The 17,585-nt window shown below is 44.2% G+C and overlaps 1 protein-coding gene across 3 annotated transcripts in view; it reads right to left on the reverse strand.

Moving 5' to 3' along the window:
• LOC124711524 (fatty acid-binding protein, muscle-like) overlaps nucleotides 1-17,585 on the reverse strand; it is a 158,020-nt gene that overhangs the window by 5,324 nt on the left and 135,111 nt on the right. For 2 of the 3 annotated variants that reach the window (XM_047241650.1, XM_047241647.1), the window contains exon 2: nucleotides 35-306. In XM_047241650.1, the coding sequence (XP_047097606.1) occupies nucleotides 35-306 (272 nt within the window). Of the gene's footprint in view, nucleotides 1-34; nucleotides 307-5,424; nucleotides 5,611-17,585 lie in introns of those variants that run through there. The other variant, XM_047241648.1, reaches the window with a different exon arrangement.

Raw genomic sequence — 17,585 nt, forward strand, 5'->3', positions numbered from 1 at the left:
TACACGCCGAGCAGGTTTTTGTCACCTTACTTACCATCTTCACCTCTTCGGCTGAAAACTCTCGCACAATTGTGGTGGTCTTCTCGCCCTTCTGGATGTGGTGCAGCTTGTTGCCGTCCTGGGTGATGGTCGACTTTACTTTGCGGCCGTCCGGAGTCTCCTCCTCGAACTCTTCGCCCAGTTTGAAGGTGATGACCGTGTTCTTGAACGTGGACGAGGACTTGAGCGTGTACGTGTCGCCGTCCTTGGTCAGCTCTATGACGGGGCTCACCGCGTTGCCCATCTTGCGGGTCACCATGCCCACACCTGGAACGAAAGAGGTCAGTCCATTATACTACAGTTCCATTTTATCATAAGCAGTTATATGCACGGGAATCAAAATTCAAGTTTTCACAGTGTTCACGTCATTAGGCTCTGGCCTAAGGCATTTTTGTGCAGATCGTTTTCTAATGAACTATCTTGTACATGTGTATACATGAACGCGCCATCAACTCCCAGCTTAAGGAACAAGCAATTCATGGGCTACACGAATAATCTGGCAGCAGGACGTGATGCATTAGTCACAGATAATTTCATTCTGATCATTACTTTGTTGACTGAACTCATCCCTGTTAGCGGGATGAGACTACAGCTATCGAAAAACTGGTCCAATAGCGCTAAGTTATTTGGTCTTCACAGGGAACTAAGGTTATGGTTTCTAGGAACAGGATAATATCAGCAAAATGAATAGAAAATTTTTCAGATTATGAAAATCATGTGGAATGGTCATTCAAAAATAATGTCATCAACTGAACCATCTACAGAAATCTTTTGCGGAAAGGAAATGAAATTCTGCAAAGTATCAGAATCCACCGTGATATGGGCGTCTATGGATTGCAACGAACAAATGAGCAAAGGAAACAAGAATCAGATGTGTTATCCCCGAGGAGCATAGCTAGGTACTACTATCCAGCAATAGTAATTCTGACAAGGAGGAATTGATGAAGTTTATTATGGGAACTTAAGTGGACGGAGTTGCGTCAAGAATGGAAGACAGCAGAAAATCAAAGTTGCCGGCGAATTAGATATTAGGAAGATCTAATAACAGATGGAAATAATAGATCGTGTTAGGCAAATTCCTAACGGATGCAGATTTTCTGCCAGTATTCTTCAACGACCAATTTTAGTATGCTGGAGTGTACAAAAGCCATTGGAATAACACCAAGCGAAAGAAAGGCAAATTGGACAACTAGTGGGCCACTGTGCTAAAGACGGAAACAGCATCGATTCTTACACACTAGAAGCTCCACAATTAACGTTGGCAGCAGCTCTATGATCTTCGGCAGCAGTCTGATAATTACGACCCAACCGCTGCGCGGTAACGTATTAAGAGTTTAGCTTGGTCAGCTTTTTCCAGCCACTGATGAAGTTCCAAACGCTAGAAAATAAATATGGCACAAACATCCCTTTGACCAGTCCCACCGTCCACGTAACTAAAGCAAGGCAGGAAACTAAGTCCTTCGATTCCAAAGCAGCCACTAGTAAAATCTACGAATCAAGGTCATTAGTTTTTCCAACTGAATTAACTTAATACTCTGCCAGGTAGTTTGATGTTAGTGTCAGCAAGGAAAGCAAAGCTGACTTGATCCTGATACACGAAATACGCGTGAAGTAAGCCAGCTGGCATCTGAGTATAGGCTCACGTGGGCGTGGCGTAATTTAAACACTAACGCGTTTGCACAGATGAGTTACTGTGCGAAATTCTCCAATAAATCTTAATACACACACAAAATAGAGTGAATCACACATGAGCGCACCGAGTAATTTTACCGCGTCGACTGCAGCACGTCAGCAGCAATTACAATCTCTAACAAATTATTGTATCCAGAGAAACCAAGTAGAACCTGCTGCAATCAGACTTTTCCATGACTTAAGACGCTTATCCGAAGGAAATCTGGAAAGGAATTTGAAATGGAGTTAGCTGAGAATATACTAACAACAAAAATATTTTAAAGCTGTTTAGTTATTAAACTCTAAACTGTTAAAAGCGATTGTATGGGAATTAACGTGTGCATGTTAAGATCCTCTGCAACCATACTTTACGTCGCAATATAAATTTTTAAACAGCCTTTGCTTGTAATAAGCTGTGTATCTAGTGCGTACTAATGCAATGATGAACTAACAGTTTAACAGACCACACTAAACTTGTGCAGTTAAAATTGCATAGGTGAGCCTGCATGTCAGCAGCTTAACCCTTATGATTGATGTGCGCGTGAAAGTTTTCATGCGTAACGTTCACCTACACCGAATATTTGCTCTTAATATTACGTCGTTTTTAGTTTGACGCTTTGATTTGGTAACATTGAGACGAAAACATTAAGCACATTATTGTAAGAGGACTTCTAAGGCTCTGCCTTAGTTCGTGCCGTTTGCTTTTCCGCTTGGAAGGCGCGCTCCATGGCACGCCCAGTCCAATGTAAACAGCTTCATGTATTCGAATTTTGACTAGAATTTTCTCTGTAAATATGGGAAATTATTTGTGAACAAATAAAAACTTGTACGTTTGAAGCCACAACTTTGCTCTCGAGGAAAATCACGCCCGCATGCATGGCAGTAAGTAACGGTACGCGTCACGCCAATTGCAGACGTCTTGTTCCCGTACTAAATACTGGCTCCTTTCCACCTCCCATGCGAACTATGATTGCATTTGCACATTACGGGAATCAGCCATTGGATGTGGTGTTCACGTGTGCTCATCTCTAACACTAACAAAGCGAATAAATGTGCAAAGACTTTTGCACTAAAAGTCTGCCATTTGTTCTCTCACTTCAGTGGGAAATTGAAAGTGACTTCCTCAATGTTTGTCGTGGCATTCTTACTCTATTTGGAGTGTATAGAATTATCGTTTTAATTTACAACACGCGTATTCATCTCACTGCTGTTGAGGCTATTTTCAGTTAGCGGAACAGAAGACAAGATCAGTTTAAGGGACTGAAGAGTCAATACTCATGCACAACTCCATTCGCATGTAGTTCTGAAGCCATTACTAGTTTGCTAATGGATGTTTATAGTAACTTTAGCACGACATCTTAACCTCATTACCGAGGACACTTGCACAGGGAATCTGATGACCAGAAATCTGAAGGTTGAGCCTTTAGTATTTAGAATATATAAAAAAAGGAGAAACTAAATACTGTTCCGGTACGACGTATGTAACACCTAACTACGCAATTCCTCGCTGAACTTGCCAACATTAAGGCGGGTGGGGGGTGGGGGGGGGGGGGGGGGTAGAACGTCAAACAGGCCGACTTTGAGCAGGAGAGGCATCATAGGAAATTTCCAGTGTATACTTTTACAAATAAATTCATAAAACTGTCAGTATCACCAGAAAGGATTCAGGATTCACACTCATTGCAGTGGAAGTTCGAAAACATAACAATTTTTTTTTTTTTACCTGTGAAATTTCATCATTTTTCCGCTTACTAAAAGGCTGCAGTTGTTGCTATAGGTACACTTTTAAGTTAGATTCTTCGATGAATTTTTAACATCATACATACCATACTCACAGATGTATGAAACTCTAGAATATATGAAAAAACAAATGAACTGAAACTTCATGTTTAGGAAAACATGAAATTTTCTAGTTAATTACCTCCATTTTTACCACAGTTTTTAATAGATTTCGAAAATTATAGAGTTTCACACCTTTAAGTATGGTTTGTATGCTGTGCACAATTCACCGAAGAATCTCTTATGAAGAAAATTGTACCTATAGCAACAAATACTCCCATTAGCAAGTGAAAAAATGATTTCACACGTAAAAAAATTCTTTCGTTATGTTTTCGAACTTCCACTGCTATGAGTTAATTCTGAATGCTTCCTGGTCATGCTCACAAAGTCTTATGAATTTTTTTTGTGAAAGTATAGACAGTGGAAATTAAAACTGTCCTGTGGTGCCTCTGCTTCCTACCCCCCCCCCCCCCTCCCCTTAAACCATTAATTAATGTCAAGTACCTGTTAGGTTGATGACATTGCAACAAGCCGTTAGCTTTCCACCTGCAAGCTCGCTCTGACCACAGTCATGGCAGCGAGCCTTAGAAGTAGACCAGCTTATCGACGTGAAAGAATAATTATCGCACTTGGTTGTTCTGCAGGTCTGTCACTGGTTGACAACTACTGGCTGGGGAACTCCCCACCAAGTACACGCAAGAACACCGAGCTCATTAGTTCAGTCCTGTATGAACAACGATTGCAACATGGCATGCATAAATCACACGATAGGACGCCAGATATGTTTTCAACATGCCGCACATATATGGGAAGACAAATTCACGCCTACGCGTGGGATTCTTTTCAGCACGTCCTTTCCATTACGGAGAATCGGAACATCCAATACTGGGCCGAAGTTTTTGCTGTATTTTTTGAATATCTCAGAAATTGTAACTTCAGTAAGCTTATTAAAAGTGAAACAGTAACGCTCATAGCAGTATGAACACCCACCCCGCCGGCTCCCAGCCACCCCCCCCCCCCTTACCTTCCCAGACTCGCGCATGAACACAGCAACTGCCTCAAGTTACATCGCCGGGGGCCACCAGCCACGTAGCTAAACACGCGGCCGCTAGTTGGCCTTGACCGCCACGGCGAAAGCTGTATGCCGAGGCACCCGCAGTTTACTGCCAAACCGTTTAGCCACGTCAGACACCTGAACTTTTAATTATTCCGCAGGGAGGCACAAATAGCTTCATAATTTAGCAATCAATTCAGGAAGACAATGCAACAGATTAAGCAGAAACTAAATCCGAGATGCTTCCACGTCTTTTCGACGAGGATGCGACTACAGTTCTACAACCGTAAACTACGTTGGCATGATCAGCATTACCAACGCATGACTCTACAGGTACCGGTCAAGATTCGAGGGGGTGGGGGATAGAACTTTAGTCTCGTTTACATTCGTCAGCTACCAGAAAATACCAGTACGCCTACATACAATTTACATCTACGTAGCTTATACAACATTATGGCTCGATTCCGAAACTGGACTATCACAGCACATCTGCCATACAGATAAGACTTATTGTACTGTTCATAACCTGAAACGAAAACCGCAGCTGCAAACTATACCAGTAAGAGTTCGTCATATACCATATGCGATTGTTTCTATAGCAAAAGCCAGGAGTTTTGTTTAATCAATACGTATCATGCTCAGACATTTAGATTGACAGATTGCTCAAGTACACGCCGGGATTCTCTACGGAGAACGAAAGTAGTGCAACTTCAAGTGCCAACAAATTATTTTCACATAAATTTCCTCTCTTGAAGGGGCCACTCAGGAACTACGAAATAGTTCCTTGTGGAATATTTTCAAACGTGTTAAGCGTTCGCGTTCAAAACCTAACATTCTACGACTGATTTTAGTCTGAAACAACGACATTGAAATGAACTCACCGAGCGCTTTCATCACTTCATCAAAATTCTCGCTCTTGTCGAGCTTGTATTTGCGACCAACAAATTCGTCCACAGACATGACGGCGTAACGCTGCTAGTAACACTGGAAGACTGCAACAACCGACGTTCACACGTACTCGCACACACCCCCTCAGAGCGACCGCAAACTAACGTGAGTAGCGTTCGCAGCTGCCGCTTTATACAGCCGCTACGCTGCCGAGATGACGTAGGGCGAAGGCACGGCTCGAGTGCTGGGGGAGGGGGTGATCACGTGACGCAACGCAAGGCGGCAAATACCGCGGGCCGCGCGCGCGGTGCACACCCACAACGGAATTCGGACGAAACGATCCGTCTGACGATCTTTTTTTTATTCCGTGAAAGTTCGCTCTTTTATTGCGATCAGTTTAAAACTATTCCCCGTTTCAAAGGCGTTATGGTGTGGCGCCACTGTCTCACGGAGCTCCGCGGTCTAGATACTCTCGACGTTTATGAAAAGATCGATATCTTCATCGAGATTTAGAGATAATCATTCGACACTTATCGTCGATTACAAAGTGACACATTTTCCAAGCAATTCTTCGTTATAGAGGTGACGATGATGTCACACTCCGCGACTGAAGCAAAGGCGTTTAATAGCACAAATAAATTCAAAATAGAAGACAATTTTTAAAGCAGTGTCCAAAATTTTATTCGAAGCATACTGGTGATTAATAATGAAATCGCTCGATCACGCAAGAACTACGATCCGAAGTAAGAAGAGAAAATAATTAAACGCTTTTCTAAAATTACGAAATCACTGCAGAGAATAAGTAAAATAAAGCTTCCTCAATCCGAAGGCTGAGTTTTGCACAAAACCTGCTTTTTGGAGTTGACAGTAAATCGATCTCCTGGTCCTTCTGTTTGTCGTCAGTCATGCACCCACTGAAAACAGTTCATCTTGGGTTTGTAGAAGAACTGCAGAGTTGTTTATCTCGGATTTATAGAACTGTAGAGGTAGAATGCAGGACTGGAAATCCACAACCCTTAAAAGTATGACACGATCAAATTCAACACCTTTCTGTCGCCCGTGCATAGTAATTAATTAAGACATGCCATTTGTGGACAAGTTTCTAATGATTGCTTCTCAGGAAACCAATAGGACTGACGCAAATCAACGTGCATCCAAACACGAACCTAAAATTTGTCAATGCAATCGCATGAAAACGTACCATTGAAGCAAAACACAGATGGGTAATTCTGCAGCAGAACAATTGTGAAATAACAGTAGTACGTGTGCAGGCTAGCTCAAAACATAAAAGTAACAATGAAGACATTTCTTACCAGGTATCAACACGAAGACACTATTTAAAAACTGAAAAATATTACCCGCCTAAACAACAGATAAAACCCGAAACTACACAGGGCCATTACTGTTTTATGGCATAGGGAAGACATAGAGGCTATGAGCACTCGATGTACGTGAACGCAGTAGTCACATACCTCATTACCTACTTCTGTATCTGTTCTCTGCGAGTTATTTTGAAGTGAGTGGCCGAGGGCTTTTCCCTTTTCATTCACAGCCGGAAAGTGCAAGCTATATCTTGACTGATTTTATTTGCACAGTGTCAATGGTACCGACACGCGAGAAATGGGGTGAGGGTTGGGGGTGGGGTAGGGGGAGTGCCTGAAGAATGTTCAAAATTTCTTAGTGACTTCACTCGAAAAATAGCATAAGTTCAGAGCCACAGGGTGACAATTATTGAAATAAATGAAACATAATCGTCATAACTTCTGAACAGTTTGCGCTAGGGCGCTCAAACTGCACGGTTGGCCGCGGTGCATGATGGGAATTGGTATGCGCTGTATAGTTTGGTTTAGCGACGAAGTCCACTTTCATTTGGATGGGTTCGTCAATAAGCAAAATTGGCTCATTTGGAGGACTGAGAATCCGCATTTCACGACCGAGAACATACATAAGCTACTTGTGCTGTCGCCAGTATACATATAATACTACATATTATTTGCTTTCGAAATAAACTTTCCTTCAAAATGGTTAAAATGGCTCTGAGCACTATGGGACTCAACTGCTGAGGTCATTAGTCCCCTAGAACTTAGAACTAGTTAAACCGAACTAACCTAAGGACATCACAAACATCCATGCCCGAGGCAGGATTCGAACCTGCGACCGTAGCTAAACTTTCCTTGGCTTTCTCTGTACACGAAGCGCGTGTAGTAAGCGAAGCAATGTGTGTTACTGTACTGAGGCGCCCTTCTTAAGCAGTGCTTCAAGGACTGTGCGTCACAGGAACGAGTACAGATAAAACTAGAATGCCAATGTCGCACTTACGGAATATCCTGTCTTGCTGCTGGAAAACTAACGAATGGTTTATTTCGCACAGCTTCTCCGGAGCTTCTAGAAAAATTACTTGCCCACATTTACATAGATGTACGTCACAACTCGCGGAAGACGAAAATCGAACTTTGAAAGTTCATCGTCGCGTTTACATGTTGGGCATAAACCGATTCTTCTAGAGCCATCAAATGCCGGTTTTATGAACGTCAGTTGCTTTACAGGGCTGCTGTCTGTAAATCATCTGTTCCGATATTGTCAGTACGATGAAGTATTCTCGTAACATTTTTAGTACGACAATACTACTTCCTCGCGGCTCTCATTGTCAGTGAAATTGTTTGGATATCGGTAAAGCGGGGGGGGGGGGGGGGGGGGGGGGGAAGGGGAGGGCGGGGCGTGTTACTCACAGCGAGGATTGAAAGGCCTTACCCATTCCATTTGATAGTGCGGAACCGTTTTATTTCATCCACCCAGATCAAGTGTGCTGTACTGAAAATTGCGAAACGGTATCTGGTAGAACATCAGTGTACTCCAACATTTTGAAGATGCTGGTCGCTAGAAAGCTCCAGAATGAGTAAAGACACATTCCTATTCACACGAACAAGTCAGCGTATATTTTGCAACCAACCACTGATTGTGAGTTTGAGCTTTGTCACTGAAAGCGAGAGTGGGTATTGCAGTCCACAAATTCGCGAGCTTTGGAATACACTATTGTTGCCAAACAGTTCGATTTAGCTAATTCAATTGATACACAAGCAGTTCTGGAACTATTTTCATCTAATGAAGATAAAGTGAGCTGATCATCAACTACACAATGGGAACGAATAATAACTTCGTGGGCAGTATAACAGATCTTTATTATATTTTGGATTTCTGCAATTTTACTACTCAGACTATTATAAAATTACATTGAAATGATCGCCCATGCTGTGGCCGAGCGGTTCTAGGCGCTTCAGTCAGAGGCAGCGCTGCCGCTACGGTCGCAGGTTCGAATCTTGCCTCGGGCATGGATGTATGTGATGTCCTTAGGTTAGTTAGGTTTACGTAGTTGTAAGTCTAGAGGACTGATGACCTCAGATGTTATGTCCCATAGTGATAAGAGCCATTTGAACCTATTTTTTTATGGCCCATTTTTTCCGCAAAACGAGAAATAATCATTTATAACAACAACAAAAACTAGTTGTGGTACTGGCAACTACCGAAAAAGGAACGCAAGGTGTCACAAACATGTAGAGATTACATATTTCAGATTAATAATATATTAAAATACCTGAAAATTTCTTTTACAACAATAATAATACGTTTATAATCGTAGAAGGTGAACATGGTTTTATTAGTTAAATGGACAATATAGTAAAAAATTTCCTTTCGTTCCATGAAATTTGAGGCGAACTGCCGGATGTCAGTGACATACTGTCACGACATTTCGGCTCAGGGCATAATCTGAAGATGGCTAGAAGACTGTGCACCGAAACATCGAGTCAAAAATTTACTGACATCCGGTAGTTCACCTGAAATATCATGGAACAATGTATACGACGGGAAGGTTTTAAATTTCCCGATGTCAATTTTTGTTAGATGGGTGTGTTGCTTTCTAGTTACAATATCAAAAGAGGTGTGGACATTTCACATCTAGTGCCTGCTAGAGTCCACTTTACATCGGTGGGGAGAGGATAACGAGTGATTTAAATCTCCCAATGAACGACCGTTACAGTCACAAACACTGGTGTCCTGGTTTTTCAGTTTCGGGAAAATGGCATTATTGAGTCTCATGCTGATTAATGATGTTACGAGCGGTGTTCAGTAACACAACACATTTTTTCTCGGCCAATTTTGATTGAAAAAATTCGGAAATTGTTGTGGGACATCGTTGAATATTGCCGCTTCAGCTTCTATCAATATCATAAAGCCCCGATTGGTGGTGATGCTTTTTTCTAGCCGTGAAAATGGCGTCTATAACAGAGGTGCTTTGCAAGCAGGCGCTTGAGGAATGGGTACGGAGCACTGGCAGTGAACAAAGGCACGGCGAGTCGTTGGGCAAGGCGTCTGTCATCATCGCAACAAGGTCGCGCAAAACCTGTCCAGTCTCCCGCGTGCCGGCCGGTCGCACACAGCTATGACTGTGTGAAAAAAATGGCTCTGAGCACTATGGGACTTAACTGCTGTGGTCATCAGTCCCCTACAACTTAGAACTACTTAAACCTAACTAACCTAAGCACATCACACACATCCATACCCGGGGCAGGATTCGATCCTGCGACCGAAGCGCCTAGAACCGCTCGGTCACCCCTGCCGGCTGACTGTGTGAATTTGTTGGCACGTGCGGACATTCTCAGCCTAAGTGGTCGAAGTATCACAATCAAACACCCCGCTGCTCAACTGGTTGTCTGTTGGCAGAGGTGATACATTCGTCCACCAGTTGGGGTGTACCCGCTTGTTTCCTCGCCGCCTAACAGAAGACTACAAAGATCACCGAAGGAACATCTGTGCGGAATTGCTTGCACTTACGAGGGAGGTTACTGATGCAGCAAGACGTTGGCTCTGACGTTGACCAGTAGGGTGGTTCTATGCGGGCATACAGTCCCGACAGTCACAGAGGGCGGGCCTATTAGTTATAGGGAGCTCCAACGTTAGGCGGGTTATGGAGCCCCTCAGGAAAATAGCGGGTAGGTCGGGGAAGAATGCCAGTGTGCACTCGGTATGCTTGCCGGGGGGTCTCGTCCGTAATGTGGAGGAGGCCCTGCCGGCAGCTATTGAACGCACTGGGTGTGACCGGCTGCAGATAGTAGCACATGTCGGAACGAATGACGCCTGCCGCTTGGGTTCTGAGGCCATCCTTGGTTCCTTCCGGCGGCTGGCTGATTTGGTGAAGACAACCAGCATCGCACGCGGAGTGCAAGCTGAGCTTAATATCTGCAGCATAGTGCCCAGAGTCGATCGCGGTCCTCTGGTTTGGAGCCGTGTGGAGGGTCTAAACCAGAGGCTCAGACGACTCTGCGACTATAATGGTTGCAAATTCATCGACCTCCGTTATTGGGTGGAGAACTGAAGGGCCCCCCTAGACAGGTCAGGCGTGCACTACACACCGGAAGCAGCTACTAGGGTAGCAGAGTACGTGTGGTGTGCACACGGGGGTTTTTTAGGTTAGAGGGACCCCCCCTTGGGCGAAACGATAAAATACCTGACGGCTTACCAGAGAGGACATTATCATCGTTGATAAAGAACGCCCGTCCTCAGAGACCAAAAACAGGAAAAGTTAACGTAATATTGGTAAACTGCAGGAGTATCCAGGGCAAGGTTCCTGAATTAGTATCTCTTATTGAAGGAAATAGTGCGCATATAGTATTAGGAACGGAAAGTTGGTTAAAACCGGAAGTGAACAGTAACGAAATCCTAGACACAGAATGGAATATATACCGCAAGGATAGGATAAACGCCAATGGTGGAGGAGTATTTATAGCAGTAAAGAATTCAATAATATCCAGTGAAGTTATTAGCGAATGCGAATGTGAAATAATCTGGGTTAAGTTAAGTATCAAAGGTGGGTCAGATATGATAGTCGGATGCTTCTATAGACCACCTGCATCAGCAACCGTAGTAGTTGAGCGCCTCAGAGAGAACCTGCAGAACGTCGTGAAGAAGTTTCGTGATCATACTATTGTAATAGGGGGAGACTTCAATCTACCAGGTATAGAATGGGATAGTCACACAATCAGAACTGGAGCCAGGGACAGAGACTCTTGTGACATTATCCTGACTGCCTTGTCCGAGAATTACTTCGAGCAGATAGTTAGAGAACCAACTCGTGAAGCTAACGTTTTAGACCTCATAGCAACAAATAGACCGGAACTTTTCGACTCCGTGAATGTAGAAGAGGGTATCAGTGATCATAAGTCAGTGGTTGCATCAATGACTACAAGTGTAATAAGAAATGCCAAGAAAGGAAGGAAAATATATTTGCTTAACAAGAGTGATAGGGCACAAATCGCAGAATATCTGAGTGACCACCATCAAACGTTCATTTCTGAGGAAGAGGATGTGGAACAAAAATGGAAAAAATTCAGAAACATCGTCCAGTACGCCTTAGATAAGTTCGTACCGACTAAGGTCCAAAGCGAGGGGAAAGATCCACCGTGGTATAACAATCATGTACGAAAGGTACTACGGAAACAAAGAAAGCTTCATCATAGGTTTAAGAGTAGTCGAATCATAGCTGATAAGGAAAAGCTGAACGAAGCGAAAAAGAGCGTAAAGAGAGCAATGAGAGAAGCATTCAACGAATTCGAACATAAAACATTGGCAAACAATCTAAACAAGAACCCTAAAAAGTTTTGGTCATATGTAAAATCGGTAAGCGGATCTAAATCCCTTATTCAGTCACTCGTTGACCACGATGGCACCGAAACAGAGGACGACCGAAGAAAGGTAGAAATACTGAATTCAGTGTTCCGAAACTGTTTCACTGTGGAAAATCGTAACACGGTCCCTGACTTCAGTCGTCACACGGACGCCAAAATGGAAAATATTGAAATAAACGATATCGGAATTGAAAAACAACTGCTATCACTTAGTAGCGGAAAAGCATCCGGACCAGACGAGATACCCTTAAGATTCTACAGTGATTATGCTAAAGAACTTGCCCCCTTTCTATCAGCAATTTATCGTAGATCGCTGGAAGAACGTAAAGTACCTAGCGACTGGAAGAAAGCGCAGGTCGTTCCCATTTTCAAGAAGGGTCATAAATCAGATGCGAATAATTATAGGCCTATTTCGCTTACGTCAATCTGTTGTAGAATAATGGAACATGTTTTGTGTTCTCGTATTATGACGTTCTTAGATAATACAAATCTCCTTCATCATAACCAACATGGATTCCGCAAACAGAGATCATGTGAAACTCAGCTCGCCCTATTTGCCCAAGAAATTCACAGTGCCGTAGACACTGGCGAGCAGATTGATGCCGTATTCCTGGACTTCAGGAAGGCATTTGATACGGTTCCGCACTTACGTTTAGTGAAAAAAATACGAGCTTACGGAATATCGGACCAGGTTTGTGATTGGATTCAGGATTTCCTAGAAGAAAGAACACAACATGTCATTCTTAACGGTTCAAAATCTGCAGATGTAGAGGTAATTTCGGGAGTACCGCAGGGAAGCGTGGTAGGACCTGTATTGTTTACAATATACATACATGACTTAGTTGACAACATCGGTAGCTCCGTGAGGCTATTTGCAGATGACACGGTTGTCTACAAGAAAGTAGCAACATCAGAAGACTCGTACGTACTCCAGGAGGACCTGCAGAGGATTAATGCATGGTGCGACAGCTGGCAGCTTTCCCTAAACGTAGATAAATGTAATATAATGCGCATACATAGGGGCAGAAATCCATTCCAGTACGATTATGCCATAGGTGGTAAATCATTGGAAGCGGTAACGACCGTAAAATACTTAGGAGTTACTATCCGGAGCGATCTGAAGTGGAATGATCACATAAAACAAATAGTGGGAAAAGCAGGCGCCAGGTTGAGATTCATAGGAAGAATTCTAAGAAAATGTGACTCATCGACGAAAGAAGTAGCTTACAAAACGCTTGTTCGTCCGATTCTTGAGTATTGCTCATCAGTATGGGACCCTTACCAGGTTGGATTAATAGAAGAGATAGACATGATCCAGCGAAAAGCAGCGCGATTCGTCATGGGGACATTTAGTCAGCGCGAGAGCGTTACGGAGATGCTGAACAAGCTCCAGTGGCGGACACTTCAAGAAAGGCGTTACGCAATACGGAGAGGTTTATTATCGAAATTACGAGAGAGCACATTCCGGGAAGAGATAGGCAACATATTACTACCGCCCACATATATCTCGCGTAAAGATCACAACGAAAAGATCCGAGAAATTAGAGCAAATACGGAGACTTACAAGCAGTCGTTCTTCCCACGCACAATTCGTGAATGGAACAGGGAAGGGGGGATCAGATAGTGGTACAATAAGTACCCTCCGCCACACACCGTAAGGTGGCTCGCGGAGTATAGATGTAGATGTAGATGTACATGTCCTCCCAGTAAGGTGGCGTAAGTCCGTCCCATTGGTCAGTGGTTTCGTTTTGTAGGGAAAAGAGTGGCGAATAATATGGCGTATTGGAATCCTCAAGCCGGCCGCTGTGGCCAAGCGGTTCTAGGCCCTTCAGTTCCTTCGTCTCATACAAAATTACTACATATACATTAACCAACATTCTAAAAAGCAAGTAGCAGCCACACAGCTAAGTCACTGATCGGATGCGACAGGGTGTTTACATAGATCGAATAACGACCGTGGAGATCGAAATCCGACAGACACGTACATTAACAGGAGAGACGTCGGAGAGTTCGTACGGCCATCCAGGAGAGGCAGTGGGTTATCGGCCTGTGGAGAACCCAAATTGAGAGCTGGTGTAAACGTACTGGATTGGCATACATTCTTTCGCTGATAACAAAAAATTATCTCTAGGGAACTATGCTTGTTACAGTTACGCAGTTTCTTGCAAATGATAGCTCAACTTACATAATTTTTCATGAGCACCGTTCTACACGTCTATGTGAAATTCTGCAAATGGTAGCTTAGCGCATGAAATTGTTATGGATATTCTTCTACACTTCCTCTGACAACATTTCATCTCTTTTCTCTCTTTCTTATTAGAGGTAGTGTAATGTAGGAGTGCTGGTGCCACAATGGCGTCTATGCAAGAGGAAGCGCAATGCACACAGCACAATTATTAGATAGCCCTTTTTCACTAAGTCTACTGTAACAAATGGTTCAAATGGCTCTGAGCACTATGGGACTTAACATCTGAGGTCATCAGTCCCCTAGAACGTAGAACTACTTAAACGTAACTAACCTAAGGACATCACACACATCCATGCCCGATGCAGGATTCGAACCTGCGACCGTAGCGGTCACGCGGTTCCAGACTGAAGCGCCTAGAACCGATCGGTCACACCGACCGGCGTCACGGCAACAGTTTACCTGGACATGTTGGACCTTGTTGCAAGAGGAATTTCAACTGCTGATATTGTTTCAAAAAGATCACGCACCGCCACACTGCGGAGTGTTTGTTCGCCAGATCTTGAGTGAAACCTTCCCGGGAAGACGGATGGGTAGAGGTAGTCCAACATTGTCACGACCACGTTCATCGGCTATAGCCCCTCTTGACTCCTCTGTGAGGTTACGTTCGGCTCACCAGTTCCTGATATGCTAACTCTTACGGCACGAATACGAGATGTAGAAGCGGGTACGCGAGAGATGTCGGTAAAGACGAAAATTGATTACCGTCTAGACGTTCTATGGGCAACAAACGGAACACACGTGGAAGTGAATCCATCAAAATTAGCTACTATTGTCCAACAAATAGCGTAGCCGTATCTAAGATACTAGTTCCTTTTTTGTAAGCAGGGAAATTTTACCCTCACCCTGTACTTCAACAACGAACCATGAAACAATTATCCGACGGAGATCGGTAGACGTGTCGTACATGCACAGACAAACAAGTGATTACAATAAAAAAAAGAGGGTGATGATACACCTTTGACTCTTATGAAAGCAGTTATTCGGTTTGGCATTTATTGATGGAGTTGTTGGGTATCCTCCAGAGAGATACCGCTCCGAATTCATTCCAACTGCTGCGTTAGATCGTAAAACTTCCGAGCGGACTTGAGGACTCTGTCCGTAATGCTCCAAACATTCTCATTTGGGGAGAGATCTGACGACCTTGTTGTCCAAGGTACGCTTTGACAAGCACGTAGACATCCAGCAGAAACTCTCGCCATGTGCAGGTGGGCATTATCTTGCTGAAATGTAAGCCAAGGATGGTTTCAATGAAGGGCAACAAAGCAGGGCATAGAATATCGTCGACTTAGCGCTGTGCTTCAAGGGTGGCGCATATGTCAACCAAAGCAGTCCTGTATGAAAAGAAATGGCACCCCAGACCACCACTCCACCGCTGTACGAGGCGACTGCAGGCACGTCTTCGTTCGTCATCGGGGCTGAGCTCTAAACGGGACCCAATTCTGAAGACAATTCTACTGCAGTCAATGGGATTCCAGGCCGAAAACGTGTCTAGAGACGCCCCGAACAGTGGTGGGGCACCAACCTGGCTGTTCGCCCGCTATACAGACCGACAACGAGGAGTGATGGTGAGGCGTGCCATTTCCTTTCACAGCGGGACCCCTCTGGTTTTCATCCGCGACACACATACAGCGCAGCGGTACGTTGACGAAATTCTACAACCCGTTGCCTTTTGTTCTTAAGCCATTCTGGGCTTAAATTTCACGAAGGTAATGTCCATCTGTACACGGCGAGAGTTTCTGCTGCTTCTCTTCGTGCTTGCCGTACACTACCTATGCCAGCAAGGTCGCCAGATTTCTCCTCAATTGAGAACGTTTGGAGCATCATAGGCAGGGACCTGCAACTAGCACGGAATTTTGATGATCTAACGTGACAATTGGACAGAGTTTGGCGCGATATCCCTCACAAGGACATCCAAAAACTCCATTAACCAATGTCAAGCAGAATAACTGCTTGCGCAAAGACCAGAGGTGCGTTAACGTGCTATACACTTGCTCAATTTGTGAAGCTCTTTCTCTTGAATAAATCAATTTTTCTGAAATTGTAATCATCTGTATATGAAGATAGTAGTTGTTCTTGAAAGAACAGATAACATTGATGACCGTGAAGCTTCTCTAGAATAAATGACAATTAACTGAAACCCTCAGCTGCCGACAGGTGTTGTTGATATACCTCGATGGGGAGAGATGAAAATTTGTGCCCCGATTGGGACTCGATCCCGGTCTCCTGTTTACATGGCAGACGTTCTATCCATCTGAGCCACCGAGGACACAGATGAATAGCGCGACTGCAGGGACTTATCCCTTGCACGCTTCCCGTGAGACAGACGAAGATCAGTGGCTGGCTAGCCTTTAACTATATATATATGACGATAGTAACTGTTCTCGAAAGAATAGATACCGTTGATGACCGTGCAGCTTCTCTAGAATAAATGATAATTAATTGAAACCCTCATCTGCCGACAGGTGTTGTTGATATACCTCGATGGCTACAGCTGAATATGTGTGCCCCGACTGGGACTCGAACCCAGGATCTAATGAGTAGATGGGCAAATATCTATTAGGTACATTACGTATGTGGATTGTGGACAGTTGGGAATGTGGGTCTCACAGGGGGAAGCGTGCAAGGGATAAGTCCCTGTAGTCGCGCTATTCATCTGTCCCCTCGGTGGCTCAGATGGATAGAGCGTCTGACATTTAAGCAGGAGATCCCTGGTTCGAGTCCCAGTCGGGGGCACACATTTTTCAGCTGTCCCCATCGAGGTATATCAACAACATCTGTCGGTAGCTGAGGGTTTGAATTAATTATCATGTAATCATTTGGTTGCCTGTACATGCACGTCAAGTCAACCGATTTCCGTCCCATTCGGATAATTTGTTCGTGGTACGTCGTTTTCTTTTCTTTTGTTCGTCTTACAGTGCATTAGGACTAGTTTGCTGTTCCGGCAGTTGTAGTGGCGAGCGACCGTAGGATGAGACGCAGCGGAGTGCAATGGCAAGACCGTCATTTTGATGAGCACACGAAAAAACGCCCACCTCACGCGCCACATGCTTCGTGCAGCAAAAAACGCGGAGGCGCGTCTCCCACTGCGGGGCTAGGCAGCCAGCTGTGTGTTCTCGGCGGCCAGAACACGCCAGCGGGTGTGCGAGATGCAGCTATCGCAACACGCAAGCAGGGCCGGAGTGTCTCACTGCGAGAGGATGTCGCACGATACGTTACGCTGCAGAAT

The sequence above is a fragment of the Schistocerca piceifrons genome, chromosome 8, assembly GCF_021461385.2.
Source record: "Schistocerca piceifrons isolate TAMUIC-IGC-003096 chromosome 8, iqSchPice1.1, whole genome shotgun sequence".
NCBI classification, from domain to species: Eukaryota; Metazoa; Arthropoda; class Insecta; order Orthoptera; family Acrididae; genus Schistocerca; species Schistocerca piceifrons.